The sequence below is a fragment of the Myodes glareolus genome, chromosome 22, assembly GCF_982192425.1.
Source record: "Myodes glareolus chromosome 22, mMyoGla1.1, whole genome shotgun sequence".
NCBI classification, from domain to species: domain Eukaryota; kingdom Metazoa; phylum Chordata; class Mammalia; order Rodentia; family Cricetidae; genus Myodes; species Myodes glareolus.
The window spans coordinates 54,761,615-54,780,008 of record NC_142047.1 but is presented as its reverse complement, the minus strand read 5'-3'; the positions used below and the strand labels follow the sequence as shown (position 1 = coordinate 54,780,008).

The 18,394-nt window shown below is 44.5% G+C and overlaps 1 protein-coding gene across 6 annotated transcripts in view; it reads left to right on the top strand.

Annotated features, from left to right (window-relative positions):
- Ttc13 (tetratricopeptide repeat domain 13) overlaps positions 1-18,394 on the top strand; it is a 58,120-nt gene that overhangs the window by 2,272 nt on the left and 37,454 nt on the right. For all 6 annotated transcript variants that reach the window (XM_048450205.3, XM_048450211.3, XM_048450208.3 and 3 more), the window contains exons 2-4: positions 11,488-11,582; positions 12,971-13,046; positions 14,611-14,681. In XM_048450205.3, the coding sequence (XP_048306162.2) occupies positions 11,488-11,582; positions 12,971-13,046; positions 14,611-14,681 (242 nt within the window). The remainder of the gene's footprint in view (positions 1-11,487; positions 11,583-12,970; positions 13,047-14,610; positions 14,682-18,394) is intronic.

Genomic DNA, 18,394 nt, shown 5'->3' with positions numbered 1-18,394 from the left:
AGAAGGGGGCACCAGATCACCTGAAGCTGTAGTTACAGGTAGTTGTGAGTGCTGGGAACCAAATGTGGGTCTTAACCACTGGGCCATCTTCAGCCCTGAGAAAACAATCTTACTCTTTCAAAAGAGAAGAAACCATCTGGTATATTATTTGCTTCTGCTTTTTGTTTCTTTTTCTGCTTTGTTCTGCTTGTGACTTGCGTACACTAATTTAAGCTAGCCTGGCGTGGAATTCAGTGTGTAGCTCAGACTGTCCTTGAGTTTGTGACTGCTCTCCTGTCTGAGCCTCCCAAGTGCTGAGAATAAAAGCATGAGCCATCAAACCTAAACATTTTATTTTTAAAATTAAAGTTAAGCCGGAAGTTGGTGGCTCATGCCCTTAATCCCAGCACTCGGGAGGCAGAGGCAGGTGGATTTCTGTGAGTCTGAGGCCAGCCTGGGCTGCAGAGTGAGTTCCAGGACAACACCACTGTTCCACAGAGATGCCCTGTCTCAGAAAATAAATAAAAAGTTAAAATTTTTTCTTATTCCTATGTCCCTATTTTTAATTTATAATTGTGGGAGGTAATACTGAACGAAATCTTTCCCCAATTCTCTTCCCTGCTCATGTTACATAATATAGAGCATTCTGTGCCTTTGGTTGACACTGAACTAAGTAGTGTTTATTGCCATTTTACCCAAGAGGAAACTGAGGCCAAAAAAGCTAAGCAAGGTTACCCTGCAAGGAGTAGAGCCCAGATTTGGTGTTAATTTGATTTTGGACTTTAGACTCGGTAGTTTCTTACATATTAGTATAATTTCTATAAGCGTTAATAATAAGTCCTATACCTTCAGCTTGTTGAAAGTTGTGTTTTTTGATTGTTTTTGTTTTTTGAAACAGGGTTTCTCTGTGTGGCCCTGGCTGTTCAGGAACTCGCTCTGTAGACCAGGCTGGCCTCGAACTCAGAGATCTGCCTGCCCCTGCCTCCCAAATGCGGGGATTAAAGGCTTATGCCACCATCGCCCAGCTTGAAACGTGTATTTTAAAATAACACCTAGGATTTCAGATTTTGCCTGTGTGTTGGAATGCTTCACTGATCCACCGGAAGACTGTGTGTGTGTACCAGGCATTGTTGAACGTGCTGGGCCTTAACGACCTGACCGAGTCCCTTGTGGGGAGTTGATACGGTACACCGAGTGTAGACCCAGAGACACCCGCCTGGTGGAACGAAACTGAGCGAAGCTGAGTGGTGGGAGGGAGTGGGGTCCCACGTGGGTGCTGTTGTGCAGGCAGCCAGGCAGGATCTGGTGCTGACAGCGAACTCTGGAGGGGGTAACCTTGAGCAGAACCTAGACAGGCTCCACCTGACTCCTATGTTTGATGGGTCCAGTAAATTAGGTTCTCTTAGTTAACACTTGCCCACTGACTGAAGAATTCAGGTTTCCTACTTTTCCCACAAGCCTCTGTTGTGTGTCACTCAAATGAAGCATTGGTTAGTGCTAATGACCTCTGAGTTCTTTATAGACACCTGAAGCTACATTTTAGTAATCCACATGCATTTCTAGTAATTTCCAGAATGCTCTTGGTTTCCTCTCTTTGCAATAAGTGGACTGATGAGCTAAGGTGAGGCTCCCCCCCCTCCACGCCCCTTTTCTTTTGAGACAGCATATCACATCCCAAGCGGGTCTTCAGCTCTCTGGATGGCAGAGCATGACTTTGAACTCCTGATCCTTCTACCTCTGCTTCCCAAAATGCTAGGATTACAGCTATGTGCCACCACACCAGGTGGGGTGTTTTGTGTGTTTGTCTTGTTTTGTTTTGCAGTGGTGGACTTTGTGCTGGCAAGCACTTGACCTGCTGAGCCACCTCCCAGCCCTTATGTGACGTTTTTAAGTGTCCGACAGGGTGACAGTCCTGTACTTGATGTCTGATTTCAAAGAGGTACCTCCATCTGATGGATTGGTGACTTTAGCATAATCCCCGTTGAATACTGTACTCTGAATGATAGTTTATATCCTTAAGTATGGTAAGTTTGTTAGGATAAGTAATCCCAGAATTGAGCCAGTGAGATAGCCCACTGGGTAAAAGTGCTTGCTGTCAAGCTGGGCTTGAGTTCAGTCTCAGGAACCATATGATGGAAGAAGAGAACTGGCATCTTTATTTGACCTCTGACTTCCATATGAACACATAGTGCACACTTACCCACATATACTCACCAATGATTGTTTTAAAAAAATTTCAGCCTTAGAATTGAGGTATTTTTCCGTAGTTTTTTTGTGTCCATCTATCTAACTTGGGAGCTGCTTGCCCGGAGAGTAAGAAGTAGCCACGAGCCCAGCCCTGTAGTTCTGGCAGAGTCAGCAAGGCCTAGCGTGCCGATATCGTGTGTCTTTCTTGGGTGGAAATCCTTACAGGAACTTGATCTTGCTCACTATGCTGAGGTGTGGGGAGAATCAATGAAAGGAAGCGTGGGAAAAGACAGCTTCCTCTTTTTGTTCTTAGAGGAAGTTGAGAACCAAGTTTTGTGCTCTGTGAGCAGCTGTGCAAGCCCTTGCTGCCGGTGTGCTGGGTGTGAGGGAGCACGAGGGGGGTGTGCTTCCTCAGAACCGAGTGTCAGTGTATGTGTGTGGGGAGGCACGAGGGGGCATGCTTCCTCAGAACCGAGTGTCAGTGTATGTGTGTGGGGAGGCACAAGGGGGGCGTGCTTCCTCAGAACCGAGTGTCAGTGTATGGTTGCACCTGTTTTCGGAGCATGTCATCATAATAGGCCTGTATCTGTTAGCCAGAAAAGGTGTTGCTTACTGCGTGTCTAGGGACAGGCCATTGTGGTATTGCCCTGGCAACAGCATCCTTCAGGTAGTCCTTTGATTTAACTAGAAATGGCCTTGATTACTTTGAGATGGTCTTGGCAGACACAGTTGCTTTTCAGGTGTGTCATAAATTGTTACTTTTTTTTTTCTTTTTTGAGAAAGGGTCTCACTATGTAACCCAGGCTGACCTAGAACACAGAGATCCACCTGCCTCTTACTCCCAAGTGCTGGGATTAAAGGCGTGTACCCATGCCCTGCTATAAATTGTATTTCTTTTTAGGTGGTCCAGGAACCACCAGACTCATGAATGAACACCAATTTTGCATCTGTGTGGGCAAAGGACCCAGCCCCTTTAACTTGGAGGAAATAAGACAAATCCAGGCACTTTTGTGCTTTCAAGAAGCCTTCTGTCAGGTGTTTGGGCCATCCCTGGGTGAATCTCCCTTGTAGTACGCTGCCATCCCAGGCTTTTCTTATCTTGAGAGACAGTCAATTTTTACTAAAACTTGACATATACAGAAAATGCACCTGACACTGTTAAGCTCATGGTTTTTACCAGTGGATTTCTCTGTGTGATCAGAAAGGATCCAGGCGGTTTGCTGTGATAGTTGGTGGAGCTTTGATATGTAATGACATCACGTTTGAATGACATCTTATGTGGCATCATCTGAGTTGGGACCAGCGTGGAGGAGTGGACTTAGGTTGACTGACACTTGCTCAGTTTCTTTCCCAGACACCCTGTAGGCCTTTCTCTCTGGGCCTGTCTGCTCAGGACTTCCTGCACACAGAAAGGCTGCTTGATCCTTTGCCGCTGTTTTTGTAGACTGTCCAAGGTGCTCTACTCCCTGGACAAATCCATCTGTCACTACCTGGAGCTGGGTCACAATTTTAGTCTAATTGACGTCTGACAGTGACTGAAATTACGGGAAAGTTGTTGACTTTTTAAAATGCATGTGGTTGGGCTAGAGAGATGGCCGGTTCAGGAGTAAAGAGAGCTTGCTGTTCTTGAAGAAGACCCAACTTCAGTTCCCAGCACCATGTTTGGTGGCTCATGATCGCCTGAAACTCCGACTCTAAGTAATTTGACACCCTTTTCTGCCCTTCCTAGGCACCTGTACACACGTGCATACTCACATGCTCTTTATTTACTTGAAACACATTGTCTCACTGTGTAGCCTTGATTGGCCTGAAACTTACTATGTAGGCCAGGCTGGCCTGGAACAGAGATCGTCCTGCCTCTGCTTCTGCCTCCTGAGTACTGTGATTAAAGAAGTGCGCACACACCTGACAAAATTAAATCTTTTTTTAAAAAAAAAGTTCATGTGGACCAGGTGGTGGTGCACACCTTTAATCTCAGCACTCAGAAGGCAGAGGCAGGCGGATCTCTGAGTTCCAGGCCACCCAGGGCTACACAGACACTGTCTCAAAAATAAATCAAACAAAAATGCACCTGATGAATCCTTGGTCTGCTTTACAACCAGGCCTGTGTGTCTGTCTGTCCTCTGCCACCTGTCCTGCTCTTACATTGTACCCTCCTCATTTGCTGCTTTGTTCTGAGCAGCTGACCTTCCCCTTCAGGCTTCTGCTCCCTTCACATGTGATGCCCTTTCTATGTCATGCAGTTGGTATTGACTTGGTCAGGTCACATCAGGTAGGCGAAGTGGGTCCTCATTCTAATCTACCCTTACCTAGTCATGTGACTACTTTGTCACTGTCAGTGCGGAGCCTCTACGATACTTTGAGGTGGCTTTGTTTTGTGATTTTTTTTTTAATTTTTGTTTTGGTTTTTCGAGACAGGGTTTCTCTGTAACTTTGGAGCCTGTCCTGGAACCTGCTCTGTAGAACAGGCTGACCTCGAACTCACAGAGATCTGTCAGCCTCTGCCTCCCAAGTGCTGAGATTAAAGGCACATGCCACCACCACCCAGATGTTTTGTGATCTTAAATACACTCATCTGGGAATAGAGGCTTTCAGGTTTATATCCCACTTAGGAGGCTGAGGTAGGAAGATCTGCAATTCAAAAACACTTTTTGCTGTATAATAAATTGCAGGCCAGCCTGGGCTATATAAGACTGTATAATGATGGCGCACACCTTTAATCCTAGCACTTGAGAGGCAGAGGCAGGAGGATCGCTTGAGTTTAAGGCCAGCTGGGTCTACAGAGTGAGTTCCAGGACAGCCAGAACCGCACAGTGAAACTCTGTCTCGAAAATCAAAACAAAATCCCCAGTCTGCGGCTGGAATGATGACTCAGCAGTTAAGAGAACTGTTGCTCTTGCAGAGAGAGGATTCAGGTTCGATTCTCAGCATCTATATCATGGCTCACAACCACAACTTCAGTTTCAAGGGAGTCCATCAATGCCCTGATCTGGTTTCTGAGGATATTAGGCACACATGTGGTGCACATACATGAATTCAAGCAAAACACTCTGTTTAAATAAAATATTTTTAAATAAAAAAAATCCTCAGTCCAGAACACTTCCAGTCCAAGCATTTTGGCTAAGGGATGTATAGCTCAGTGGTAAAAGGCAGGCTCCACTAAGCCTGATGACCTGAGTTAGAATCCTGGGACCCACGTGTTGGAGAGAATGGATTTTATGATGTCCACATGCACGCTGTAGCATGTACACACACACACACACCAGTAAATGTAATAATTTTAAAATTACACTCAACTTGTGCTAAGCAACAACTATTTTCTGTAAACTGAGCAGTGTCCTTAGCAGCTACTGGTTGTGGCCCTTCCCATCCTGAAGAGTGGGGCACAGAGTGAGGTCACCAAGGGTTGCGCCCAGTGTCAGCCAGCCATCGAGGTGTCTGAGCTCTGAGCCAGCGTGACATTGCTTCCAAAGCAGTCAGATTAAAGTCGAGAAGAAAGCACAATGAAATGTAAGGCCTAGTTCTCCAAAAGCACTGTCCAGTAAGTTACCCAGCAGCCTCCCTCAGGGAAGGGTGGCGAAACCCTAGTTGGCTTTAGAGACGGTGATGAAACCTGCAAATCACTAGAGTAGCTTTGTAAGTGGCCTTAAGAGTGAAATTTAGACTCTCACCGAGTGGGTAGCTGTTTAAGAAGGTAAATTCAGTATTTCTGTCTTGGAATCTCGCTCTCTGCCTGTGTTGACTCTTTCTCTTCCTAATGGTCCATCAGATATCACATCCAGACAGCATTCCCTGAACATGTACCACACTGCTACTGTTTCTGCTTGGCCCTTGCTCCTGCATCTGACATGGACTTTGTTTCCCTGGTGCCATTAGTGACTTCTTCCCTGTGTCACAACCAGATGCTTCTCCGTTCCTTCATGTCTGTAACAGAAAGTCTGCCCGTTTCCCTCTCTAGATTGGGCTCTTCATATCTGGCCACCGCCTGGGCTACAAAGGTTCATCAAACAAATAAAACCCTAACTCAGAACCAAACCTTCTTCCTTCTGGGAGCCACGTGATAACAGCAGCGTTTGCCAGAAACCCCTCCTGCCATACACAGTTGCTACTTAATTCTCTCAGCCACTCCTGAAAGTCTACTGAGCAGTGGCAGCAAACAAAATTCACAGTAGTTCTTGGGCTGTTCCAAAGGCCTTAATGTTTTATGCTTGCTTTATATTCCTCCAATTAGCAGGAATTAGGATCATATTTTTAAAAATGTATCCCTACAGAGCTTAGACTTCCATCTGTCTGCTATCACAGAAGTTGACAAGGTTTGGTTTTTGCTTTGTTTGTTGAGTTATAGTCTTGCTATGTAGTCCAGACTGACTTTGAACTTGTGGCAGTCCTCCTGCCTCAGCTTTCTGAGTGCTGGGATATCAAGGACTCACCACCTCACCTGGTTTTCATTGAATTGAAGTAATCTTTAAGATTTCACTGGGGCCAGGAGGCGGTGCTTAGAAACAGACTGCAATGGCTAAAGTGCACTATGGAGTTTTGCGGGAAAATTGATAATTCAGTCATCAGTGCTTGGGCAGCAGGCTAGCAGTTAGGAAAATAGGGACTGGGAATTTTTCTGTGTGCTGTGTTGGAGTAGATTCAAGTGGCCAGAAAGTGAGCATGGAGCTGGGTGTGGTGATGAACACCTGTAACTGGAGCACTCTGGGTAAAGCAGGAGAATTGGAAGCTCCAGGTCAGCTGGAGCTATCTAAGAAAGGCTAAAGGCAATGCTAGAACTCTCTTGACTTCTCTTTCGACTGTCAGGGAGGGGGCAGTGAATGGCCAGCGACTCAAGGTTCGCACCCTGTGGCTCAGCTCGTGCATTCGCAGAACTCTACCCTACTTGGGTAAGTTTTTAAAGGTGGGATCATGCAGCTTATTAAAGCAGTATCTGTATTCAATGAAGAAGCAGGGATGTGTGAAGTGCTCATGGTGGGAGACTGCCGAAAGCTGGAAGAATGCATTACTGCAGCTGGAGTCTGCAAGGCCAAGGCATTGGGACAGAGTGGGTGGGAGCAGGGTGCTTTCCTTAGGTCACTGCTTACTTCCAAGCCTCCCTTTCATTTTATCTATCCATCCATCCATCTATCTATGACTTTTAAAGACAGAATCTCACTATGTAGCTCTGGCTGGCCTGGAACTCAGAGTCCCTGCCTCTGTCTCCAATATCCTGGGATGTACTTCATAGATGTACTTCACACCTGACCTTTTAAGCACTTACATTTTTCTTACGTTTGTTTGTTTGCTTAGTTAGTATGTATGTGTGGGGGAGTGCCTAGGCTACAACACATTTAAGTCAAAGAAAAACTTGTGGGAATTGCTTTTCCTTCTACCATATGGCTTTCAGAGATTAAACTCAGATCACCAGACCTGGTGGCAAGTGCCCTTGCTCCTAGAGCCCCTGATGTCATGCCTCCTTTTGTTTAGATCCAACACAGACTGAAATATATCATTTTCTGTAGAATGAATAATAAAACCCCAGAGGTTCAAGCTGAAAAATCAGAGAAGCAAAGCAGCCAACCACTAGAGAGACCTTTTTACCTCTACCAAACCTTCAGACCAAAAGGGCAACATCCTGTCTTCACAAATCCTCAGACTCCACAATCCACTGAGTTCCTGTCTCTTCTCCTTTATATTCCACTCTCTATCCAGTCATAGCTCCTGTCTCCACCCCCCTAGCACTGGGATTAAAAGTGTATGACTCCCAAACACTGGGATTAAAGGTGTGAGCCACCACCACCTGGCCCCTAGTGGCTTAGCTTTGCATTCTGATCTCTAGGCAAGCTTTATTTATTAAAATATAAATAACATTTCACTACATTTTCTCCCCCCTTTTTTGGTCTAAATGAAAAAGAAGGCTATAACTCATAAAAGAAAAATATGCAATAAGTACAGTAACTACATACATTATATACAGACCATAAGTTCATCAATAATGTCTAATCATTTGCACTCGACAAATTCAGAGGAAATACCCCATATCTATCCTATCATGGTGAGTCCAAAGTCTTGTACGTAATTTACTTTCTATCATAACTTGCTTTCTGTGACTGATAAACTAGGAAAAATATAACTATCTAGCCTTCAACTACCTCAGAGACCCAAGTAGGAAATAATATTAACTGAGTAAGCAGGAAATGTGAGCAAGTGACTTCTGAAAATTGTGAGAAATGACAGAAACAACTGACTACTTGGATAGTCACCCAAAGTTCCTCTGCAATGTTGGGGCATCCATCTTCAGCCTAAAGGCATAGAATATCTGACAAACTTTTCTATGAAACAGAATTTTTGAAGGACTGTCCAACCTTGTCTTGAAAAGGGTTGGCAGTCACTCTCTTTTGTGTCCTGTTTGTCTGATTAAGACAGCATACAGTCAGCAGTTGAGGCAGGGGTCTTGCCCAGTGGCTTACTTTTGCCATGAAGAAAATAAACTCCATGTGGAATTTCTTTGATGCCCATCATCTTTTCTGACGTAGATTAGTGCTGAAAGGAGCAGATGTGTCTCATTGTCATAAAAAAGTCTATGTAATTAAAACATCTTAAATGCCATATTCTGTAGATCTCTGAAGGATTTGAAGATGACCTGTCTATCTAAAATGTGTCTTTGCTTGATCTTGAAAATATACCTAATGTGACTACAAGTTGGATTATAATAAGTGATTTACTACTAACCTGCATTTCCTTATTATCCTGAACAGTTGATAAAAATAAATTTCAAGGACTAGAAATTTGCATTACGTTGTTAAATGAGTTGCATAGATACAGTACCTTGAACAGGAGTAGAAATGTATGTATAGTATGTTCTAATAAAATTAATCTCAAATTTACATCAATATACAAAATTTTTATACAATATACCAAAGTCCAATCCAATGTAAAACATTTAAAACTAATGATTGTCTTTTATTTTTTTATTTTTTTTAAAGATTTATATATTTATTATGTATCCAGCATTCTGTCTCTATGCATGCCCGCATACCAGAGGAGGGCACCAGATCTCATTACAGATGGTTGTGAGCCACCATGTGGTTGCTGGGAATTGAACTCAGGACCTCTGAAAGAGCAGCCAGTGCTCTTAACCTCTGAGCCATCTCTCCAGCCCAGTAGTTGTCTTTTAAAGGTAGATTCAACAATCTATTTTTTTTTATCTTATCATGTCTATATTCTCCTTTTTCTTTTCAGAGTAGATTCAATAATCTACCTTTTTATCCCCTTTTCAAAGCAAGAACCTTAATTCTAATTTTCTTTGTTTAGCTTTTTTCTTGATCATTACTAATAACAACTTGTAACAAATCCCCCTAAACAATGACAAATATTCTTAGCCCAGTGAAAGACCAAAAACCACCCACCCCACCTCTTGAGGATGTGGGCATCATATTCTTAAATTTACTTCCTGCTGTCTGGGGGCAATAGCATCTTTAGGGGAACCTAAAAAGAAAAAAAATGGGTTAATCATAAAGTCTGGGGAGAGGTAGTTGTATCATTTGTTGTCCAGTCTCAGTATGATGGGAAAGTGCATAATTTGTCAATTTCATCTTTATTGAAAGATATTAAAATTTCTGCTGGGTCTATTCCTGCTAATTGACAAAGTCTCTTGATTTTCCTTTTATAATTCAGAGACCTTTTCCACATAAATTTTTAATTTTTTACTCAGTTTATGTGGTAAAAACGACCCATTCTAAGATAATATCTTCCCTCTGCGTTAAAATTCCCGTGTTTGGAGGGTAATATGGCCAGAATGCAGTTAAGATTTGAATCCACACACTCCATATGTGTTTTCTGTAATTTTTCTTCTGTCAAAGCCAATTCACTCTCAGCTTCAGCTGATAATTTCCTAGGACTAGTTAAGTCTTTGTCACAATCTAAGGTTTTGTTTAAATTAATCAGATCCTCAGGACCTATCCCATTAGTAGATGGGAAATGTCTCCTAGCAATCTTTGGAAATCATTAAGAATGATTTCTACATCTGTTTCTCCAAATTTGCACCTTTTGGGGGTCTAATTTTTTGTAAACCTATTTTATAGTCTAAATAATGGTGTAGGAGGCCCTTCTGTCCATGTGTTGCTTTTATTGGCTAATGAATAAAGAAACTGCTTTGAGCCTATGGCAGGGAGGAACAGAACTAGGCAGGGAAAGCTAGGCTGTATGCTAGGAGAAAGAAGGGTGGAGTCAGAGAGAAGCTATGGAACCACCAGAGACAGACGTTGGGAACTTTATAGAATATCCTCTTTTATATTTCTTCAGGAGCAATTTGTAATCCCCAACAAGGCAAAACTTTCTTTACTTCTTCAAACATTCTTTCTAAAGTATCTACATTTGAATCAAATAGTAAAATGTCATCCATGTAATGGTAAACTATAGATTCAGGAAATTGCTTACATTTCATCTCCAATGACTGACTTCTAAAATATTGGCACAGGATGGGCTATTTAACATTCTCTGTGGAAGAATCTTCCATTGATATCTCTTAGCAGGCTGAGAATTATTACAGATATGTACTGTGAATGCAAATTTTTCTGTCTTTTTCTTGTAAAGCTATAGTGAAGAAACAATCTTTTAAATCAATAACTGTAAGAGGCCATCCTTTAGGTAATAGAGAAGGCAAAGGAACCCCAGGTTGCAGAGGGCCCACTGGCTGAATCACCTTATTGACAGCTCTTTGATCTGTCACCATTCTCCATTTTCCAGATTGCTTTTTAACAACAAACACAGGAGAATTCCAAGGGCTGGTTGATGCTTCAATATGCTGAGCATCTAGTTGCTCCTGTACCAGCTGTTCTAAAGCCTGCATCTCTCTGTTGTTAAAGGCCATTGCTTAATCCAAACTGGTTTGTCTGTCAACCATTTTAAAGGTAGGGTTGTTGGTGCCTTTGAAATACCAGCAGCTTTTGTGCCTTGTTCTTGTACAACCTGAATGGTCAGTGACTGTTATTTATAAAATCTTGTAATATTTTTCCCAGAAACATATATTAATTCTTGGTTTCTTTCTAAGATTAGGAGAATGTTAATCTGAGTATTCCATTGCTGTAACAAATCACATCCCCACAAATTCATTGCTATGTTAGCTTCATAATATTCCTCTCCGTCCTCTATCCCTATGCAGTTTGTGGTGGTGACAGGGCACTTAGGACCCACAGAATGCCATGCAACTGGAGTGCAAGGAGCCTCTGAGCTTTCCTCGCTGACCTCTAGCTTGGTCTGGGCATCTTAAGATTTCAGTGTGTACCAAAGCATCAAAGGAGGCCTTGGCAATGAGTGAGTGACAGCCTGTTTGCTTTACAGAGTCGCCATTTTTGAACTTCCACGAGTCTGACTGCGAACTGAGAGGCTCGGCACCCTGTGACTCCCTGCTTTCTCTCAACACTGAAAAGATTCTGGTATGTGTCCCACTACTCCGCGTTTGCTGAACACTGGCCAGGTTCCCACCTTTGGACGCCTCTGTAACCGAGGCTTGACCAGGAGCCAGAATGTGTCACATTCCTGCAATTCTGGCGTTGTTTCCTAAGGCAGTACCCTCTGTCCTATGTGTGTTGGGATCTGAGCTAGTGTGTTCTTGACTCTGTAGGTAAACAGAGCACTGCGGTTTGCGACAAGAAGGTCTTGTAGTCGTATTGAACACTGGTCAGTTCATTGTAGTATAGCTCATTGGTCACACTGCATTTCATCAGCTGTGTGCCGGTGGGCTCTACACTGTGCATCCAGAAAAGATGAGTTTAGATTTGGAGCGATCACCAGATTCCCATTCTCTAGATTTGCCCAGGTATCAGATCTTTAGTCCTTTCTGATTTAGATTTTCCTGCATATATGACTAGGAGTTCACATTGTATCTGTGGCGACTCAGATAAGTCCTGACTTTCCTCCTGACCCTCATCTCCCATCAGGAAGCCCTGCTGCAGTTTGTGATGGTGGGATTGATTGTTTTAATAATTTTTTAATATTTATTTACTTAGTTTGTATGTGTGTATGCATACATATGCACATGTGCTAAGGTGCATGTATAGGTCCGAGGACAGCTTGAGAAATCGCTTCTCTCCTCGTGTGCAGTGTGGTCGTTTGCCTTGGCACTTTTACCCTCCAAGCCCCATTGCAGCTGTTTGGATACCAAGTGTGGTTTGTCTCCAGAACCCATGAGAACCATCAGTTTGTATGGTGACTGAATATGGCATGGGAGAGCATTCAGCCAAGTGTGGTAGCATATGGCTGTAATCCCAGCACTTGGATGGCTAAGGTGGAGGATTGCCTTGAGTTCAAGGGCAGCCTTGGCTACATAGATTTCTGGCCGTCAGAGTCAACATAGCAAGATACTACCTTTAAAAGGGTCCATGCTTCTAAGACAGCTACTCCTTTTGTTTGTGTCTTGTCCTGACTTTCTGGTCACACATGATTTCTGTGTCTGCCTAGGGCCAGCCTGATGCCTTACACCAGATAGCTGTGTGCATTACTGGGTGGAGAAGTATTTAGTCATATGTCTTGTTTACCAGTTAGATTCATGGAAACTTGAGGGGACCTCAGAGTAGCCAACAGGGCTAGTCCAATGAGACAGAGAAGATGCTTCCTCTTGGAAACTAAAGTGACTGATGATCAGGGAACCAGACTGTTCACCTCCAAACCATGTTCTTGGAGCTCAGTCAGCAGACAGTGGCACATATGTGCCTGCTCCTGTAGAGGTCACACAGCTCCAGCGTCTTACAGTGCAGGCTCTCATACGGGCATCCATCGTTAGTCAGAAGCTGAAAGACTTGTTTGTTTATTTGTTTGTTTTCAGAGCCAGGCCAAGTCTATTGCAGAGCAGAAGAGATTCCCATTTGCTACCGACAACGACAGCACCAATGAAGAGTTAGGTGAGAATCCAGGCTGGGAGCACCCTGCAACATCCGCCAGAGCTGTGATTGGATGCAGAACAGAAAGCCAGGTGGGAGGGAGAGCTAGAAGATTAGCACTGCCGCGGAGCAGATAGGGTCACCCTGACCCTCCTGAGAGTCTTTGTGTGCTGACAGGTGTGGATGGGGCCTGAGGAGTGCTGGCCTAGTCTTCAGGAGCCCCGGGTTCAGTCCCAGCACAGTATAAACTAGGGGTGGTGTAATCGCAGCACTTGGCAGGTGGAAGGAGGAGAATCAGAAGTTCACGGTCACCCTTGGCTAATTAGTGAGTTTGAAGCCAACCTAGGATACAGGAGACCGTGACTCAGACAAAGGAAAGGAAGGAAGGCAGCAGGCCAGCAGGAAGGAAGGTTGATAAGGACTATTCTAGTCCTGGGTGTCTGTGGAAATTAGTAGTGAAGTTCGTAAGGTCAGAGCTGAGCTAGGCTCTCTGTGTGACGGAGACTTCTTAGAAAGAAGCTTGTCAACAAAGACGTGTCCAGAGACAAGTACGGAGCTACGGAGCTCTCTGATAGAATTGTCGCCGTCCCAGCTTTTCTTTTACATCACTGGGTCTTCACAGTAAACCTTAGACCCCTTAGCTGTTTACATCTGAGAGAGAAGTGAATCCGTGTCTTTTGAAGTTGTGGGTAGAGAAGGCAAGATTGGAGCTCCGTTTGTTTTCTTTTGAGGGAAATTTGATAGCCTGGGCCTAGACATATCTGTGTCCCTAAGCCAAGGCTTTCCCTGAAGTTGTTTCCTTTTATTTTTTAAAGAATTAAAAACATATATTTCTTTAATGTTAGAGTGTGTGTTCTGCCCACATGTATATCTGTACACTGTGTCCATGCCCTTGGGGACCAGAGGAGGGTATTGAATCTTCTGAAACTACAGTTACAGACAGCTGCAAGCGACCGTGTGGGTGCTGGGAACTGAACCCGGGTCCTCTGCAGGAGCAGCCGGTGCCCTTACCTGCTGAACACTTTCCTGCTCTCGGTTCCATCTCATAGTTCATTTGTCCGTTCAGTGATAGTACCAGTTATGGGAAAACAGGGAATTCTAAAAACGTGGCTGAGAAAAATCTTTAAGAAACTTCACCACTGCCTTATTAGGCAAGAACCAGGAAGTTTGGATAGGTTTCTGGGGGGGGGGGTCCCCATCCACATAAGGCTGGGCAGAACTGAGCCTCTTCAGCAGTCTTCATCATCTTAATTCAGAAATCTGGTCTCGTGTCTTGGTGCAAGAGGCTGGGAAGGGCGGCTCTGGCGCCTGGCGCCTGCCCTCCTGGCCTCACTCAGCGCTACTGTTCTCAGGCAGCCGTTAGCCCTCCCTGCTACCAGTCAGAGAGTAAAAGCCTTCCACTCCTACAGGCCTGGGACTGCCGGTGCCCGAGAAGAGCTAGGAGACGAGCCCTTGTGCTGGCCTCCAGTCTCCCTGCTTTAACTGCACCTCCTCCATAGCTGCATTCTGAAACGAGGCAGAGTGGCCTCACTGACTACAGCCTGCCTGCCTTTCTTCTCTGATGCTTTCCTGTTTTGTCTCACAGCTATTGCCTACGTGTTGGTCGGCAGTGGGCTCTATGATGAAGCAATAAGGCACTTCTCTACGATGCTCCAGGTAATGCTCTCCTCAGGTGTGTGATTGTGAGTGTTTAATATGGTGCCAGGTGAAGTCACACACCTGCAGGTCGCAGTGAAACACGATGCCTGGTGGCAGAAAGTAGAAGGCAGCGCCTTGAAGGGTCACTTTGCTCTCCATGAGATAAAGGAAGTCAGCGTTGGCCGATAACCCACACTGTCTGCACTGTCACGGAGTAGAGGTGCCTTTTGCTGCCAGGTTGAGCAGAAGTAGCTCCAGGTCACCCACGTAGATCTTCTCTGAGACATGGACTCATTGTGAGAGGTGGACATTAAAGTTGTGACTTTCTCGGACAGAACTTGAGGTTAACATGTTCCTGCTTATGGATCTGCCTCTCACTTTAGCCAGAAATTGTGAGACTGCTTGATGGCAGACGTGGCCATTGCTTCTTAGCAAATAGTTCAAGTCCAGTTAAGGGAAAAGAGCCTGGTGTGGCGTTGTATCCCCGGAATCCCAGCACTTGGGAGGCTGAGAGAGGAGGCTTGTGAGTTCCAGGGCAGCCCTGGTTACAGAGCTGAAACCCTGTATACACATGCAGAGGGAGGAAGAGGAGGGGAGAGATTCTGTGTAAGTGTGCCTGCGCATGCTGTGGAGGAGTCCTGCTGCAGAAGTGCTAGCCTTCTCCACAGCGTTGCTCACTTGGCTGTTTGTAGGAGTTTGCCTGTTGCTGATGTCTGGCCAGTGCTCTACAGGAGAAGGGCCGGGACTCCACAGTGAGAGACTCCCACATCGATACCTTCTGCTCTGTGCTTGTATATGTGAATCCTAGAAATGTTCTGTTTGGTTTAGATCGAATGTCCTATGAAGAACCCAGTACCAAGTGCCTTGTACATGGGGCGCTCAGTAGGCACCCCGAGTTTTCACTACACAAATCTCGTTGTTCAGAGGGGCCAACAGATGGCTCACAGGCCAGCAGATAGACTTAATTTTAAAATACTAATTTTGAAACTTTAGCTCTATCTGTGTTCCTAAAAAAGCAAACAAGTTAAAAAGCAAAAACAAACAAAATTCACCACAACAACTGGATTATGTTGATAATTCTGTAGTCTCAGAAAACTGATGAGATAGTTTTGGTTACTACTTTGAGGTCTTTATGACAACAGCTCTGTGTGCAGGTGATCATACATGCTTTTGGTTTTCAGTGGAATTTAAAATGCAATGATAGATTGTTTAACTAGGTTTTCAAATTGTGGTTCTATTTAATGTTGCATTATTACAAAGAGTCAGTAAAGCCGGGTGGTGGTGGCACACACCTTTAATCCCAGCACTCAGGAGGCAGAGGCAGTTGGATCTCTGTGAGTTCGAGACCAGTCTGGTCTACAAGAGCTAGTTCTAGGACAGGCACCAAAGCTACAGAGAAACCCTGTCTCAAAATAAAACAAAACAAAACAAAGAGTAAGTAAAACGTTTACAGTAAACACAGGACCCTGTTTAGAAGGGAGATCTGAGTTACTATCCAGGCCCAGTTCTGCTCAGCTTCTGAGATCAGGTGAGATTGAACTCCTTCAGGGTGGTCTGGTCTTAGACTTAGCCCCAGCATGCCCCGCCCCCAGGATTTCTCTGTGTATCCCTGTCCATCCTGGAATGGACTCTGCAGACCAGCCTAGTCTAGAATTCAGAGATCTGACCACCTCTGGCTCCTGCGTGCTGAAATTAAAGACGTGCGCTGCCACACCCAGTGACCTACGGCATTTTTATGAACAGAAATCAGCTCTTTTATGGTACCAACAGCCTGCAGATGTATAATCATTTAGTTCAGCTTTTAAGAAATATTGTTATTGTGGTTGATGATAGTACTAAAACATTAAAATTAAAAATGTCCTCTTTCTACCACTCTAAGGTCGTTTAAATTCTAAACCTATTACTACTTGTGTTTTATGATCTGAATATACGTGCTGCAGATTTTGTATTAGTGTTTAAGTTAGTGCTGGGACCAGTCTGTGGGTGCCACCTGGAGAACAGACTGTAGAGCATACTGGTGTTCCATTGGTCACAATTTCTCTCTGTGCAAAGACTCTCTAGTAGTGATACAGTGTTTCTATTAGGCTGACATAGCTAGTGTGTACTGTGGGTCAGGTCAAGTTTGGAAGGGAGGACCAGGGCATCCTTTGTAGTGCATTTGTCTCAGGACGGGAGAGCCCAACTGCCCCTTGCTCCTGCTGGCTTCCCTGGTGCCACACAGTGAGAAGTGTGGAATCTGTGTGTGCACGTATGGGTGGGGACAGAGTGGAATGTCTCGGTTGGGCTTGTAACTTTTTGTCACATTTCTTCGTGACATATGATTATGCTAAGTAGAAAACTCAAAGAGTCTCTAACAAATGCTGCCATTTCCCCAGAAGTTTGACCGCAAACCCTCAGTGCTCTTCTCTGCCAGAGCTTCCTACATTTGTTGTTGTTTAAGAGCTCCTGCTGATTCCTTCGGAAGCCCTGTCAGTAGTGCGTTGAGGATCCTGACACGAAGGCAGCAGCGGTGAGGAGTAGCTGCTGCCAACTCTGTTTAGCCAGAACTTTCTTACATGGGTGGATTTTTGCATAAACCAGTCTCTTTAGGTTGAATGTTGTCAGCATGTTTGCCCTTTAAATCAAACTGCTCTTGCTTTTTTCTTTCTTTCCTTTTTTAAATTATTTATTTATTTATTTATTTATTTTTGGTTTTTTTCGAGACAGGGTTTCTCTGTAGCTTTGGTACCTGTCCTGGAACTAGCTCTTGTAGACCAGGCTGGCCTCAAATTCACAAAGATCCTCCTGCCTCTGCCTCCCGAGTGCTGGGATTAAAGGCATGCACCACCACTGCCCAGCTTCTTGCTTTCTTTATATTGGCAAATGTAGTGGTCAGATTTCATGGTGTAGGAGGACTGATTTCTATCTCATGGTCCCTTTTCCTCCAGAATTTCAGAGCCTCGAACTCCTTTAGCACACCTGCTGGCGCCAGGTTCTCTGCTCTCTCGATTATAACTCAACTTCTCTAGAGACTGCTTATGCTATGACGGTGCTCACGCGTTCTGCCCGTTACTCAGAGGACCCTACAGATGTGCAGCGCTTGTTTAAAGCCAGTGACCATCCTAAATAACTCACACTGTGATAGCTGTCCTCACATGGATTTGGGATTTCCTTGAGTTCATTAACACTCAACAGACTTAGATAACTGTGGACTACAACAGAAAGCAGCCACTTCTGGTTCCCCTTACAGGAAGTGACAAGGGTGACCTCAGGGGCTTGGATGTTGTAGGTTCTATATGGATGGTATCACTGTGTGTGAAGGTTGAATTTCAGAAAGCTTGGATCTAAAGTTTCGTGTCTTTTCATTATCTTCTCTGTGCCATCAGGGTAGGAGTCTGAGGTATTCCCATGATCCTCCTCTGTGCGTTCATCCCAGTTCTTGTCAAGGGGCAGCGTCCTGATTGTGTCCTGTGGCTCTGCTTGAGCAGATGCCTGGTTTTTCCCCTTCCTTCTTCCCTCCCTCCCTCCCTCCCTCCCTCCCTCCCTTCTTTTTCCTTCCTTCCTTCCTTCCTTTCTTTCTCTTCCTCCTCTTCCTCTTAAAAGTCTTAGGATGTGGCCCAGAGGAACCTCAGACTCTCAATCCTGTCACAATTTCCTGAGTATTGGGATTACAGGTGCAAGCAACCAAATCCAGCCAACCTCAGTAAACAGCCTTTGTAAATATCAGTCTGCACTGTAAATTGCTGTTTTAT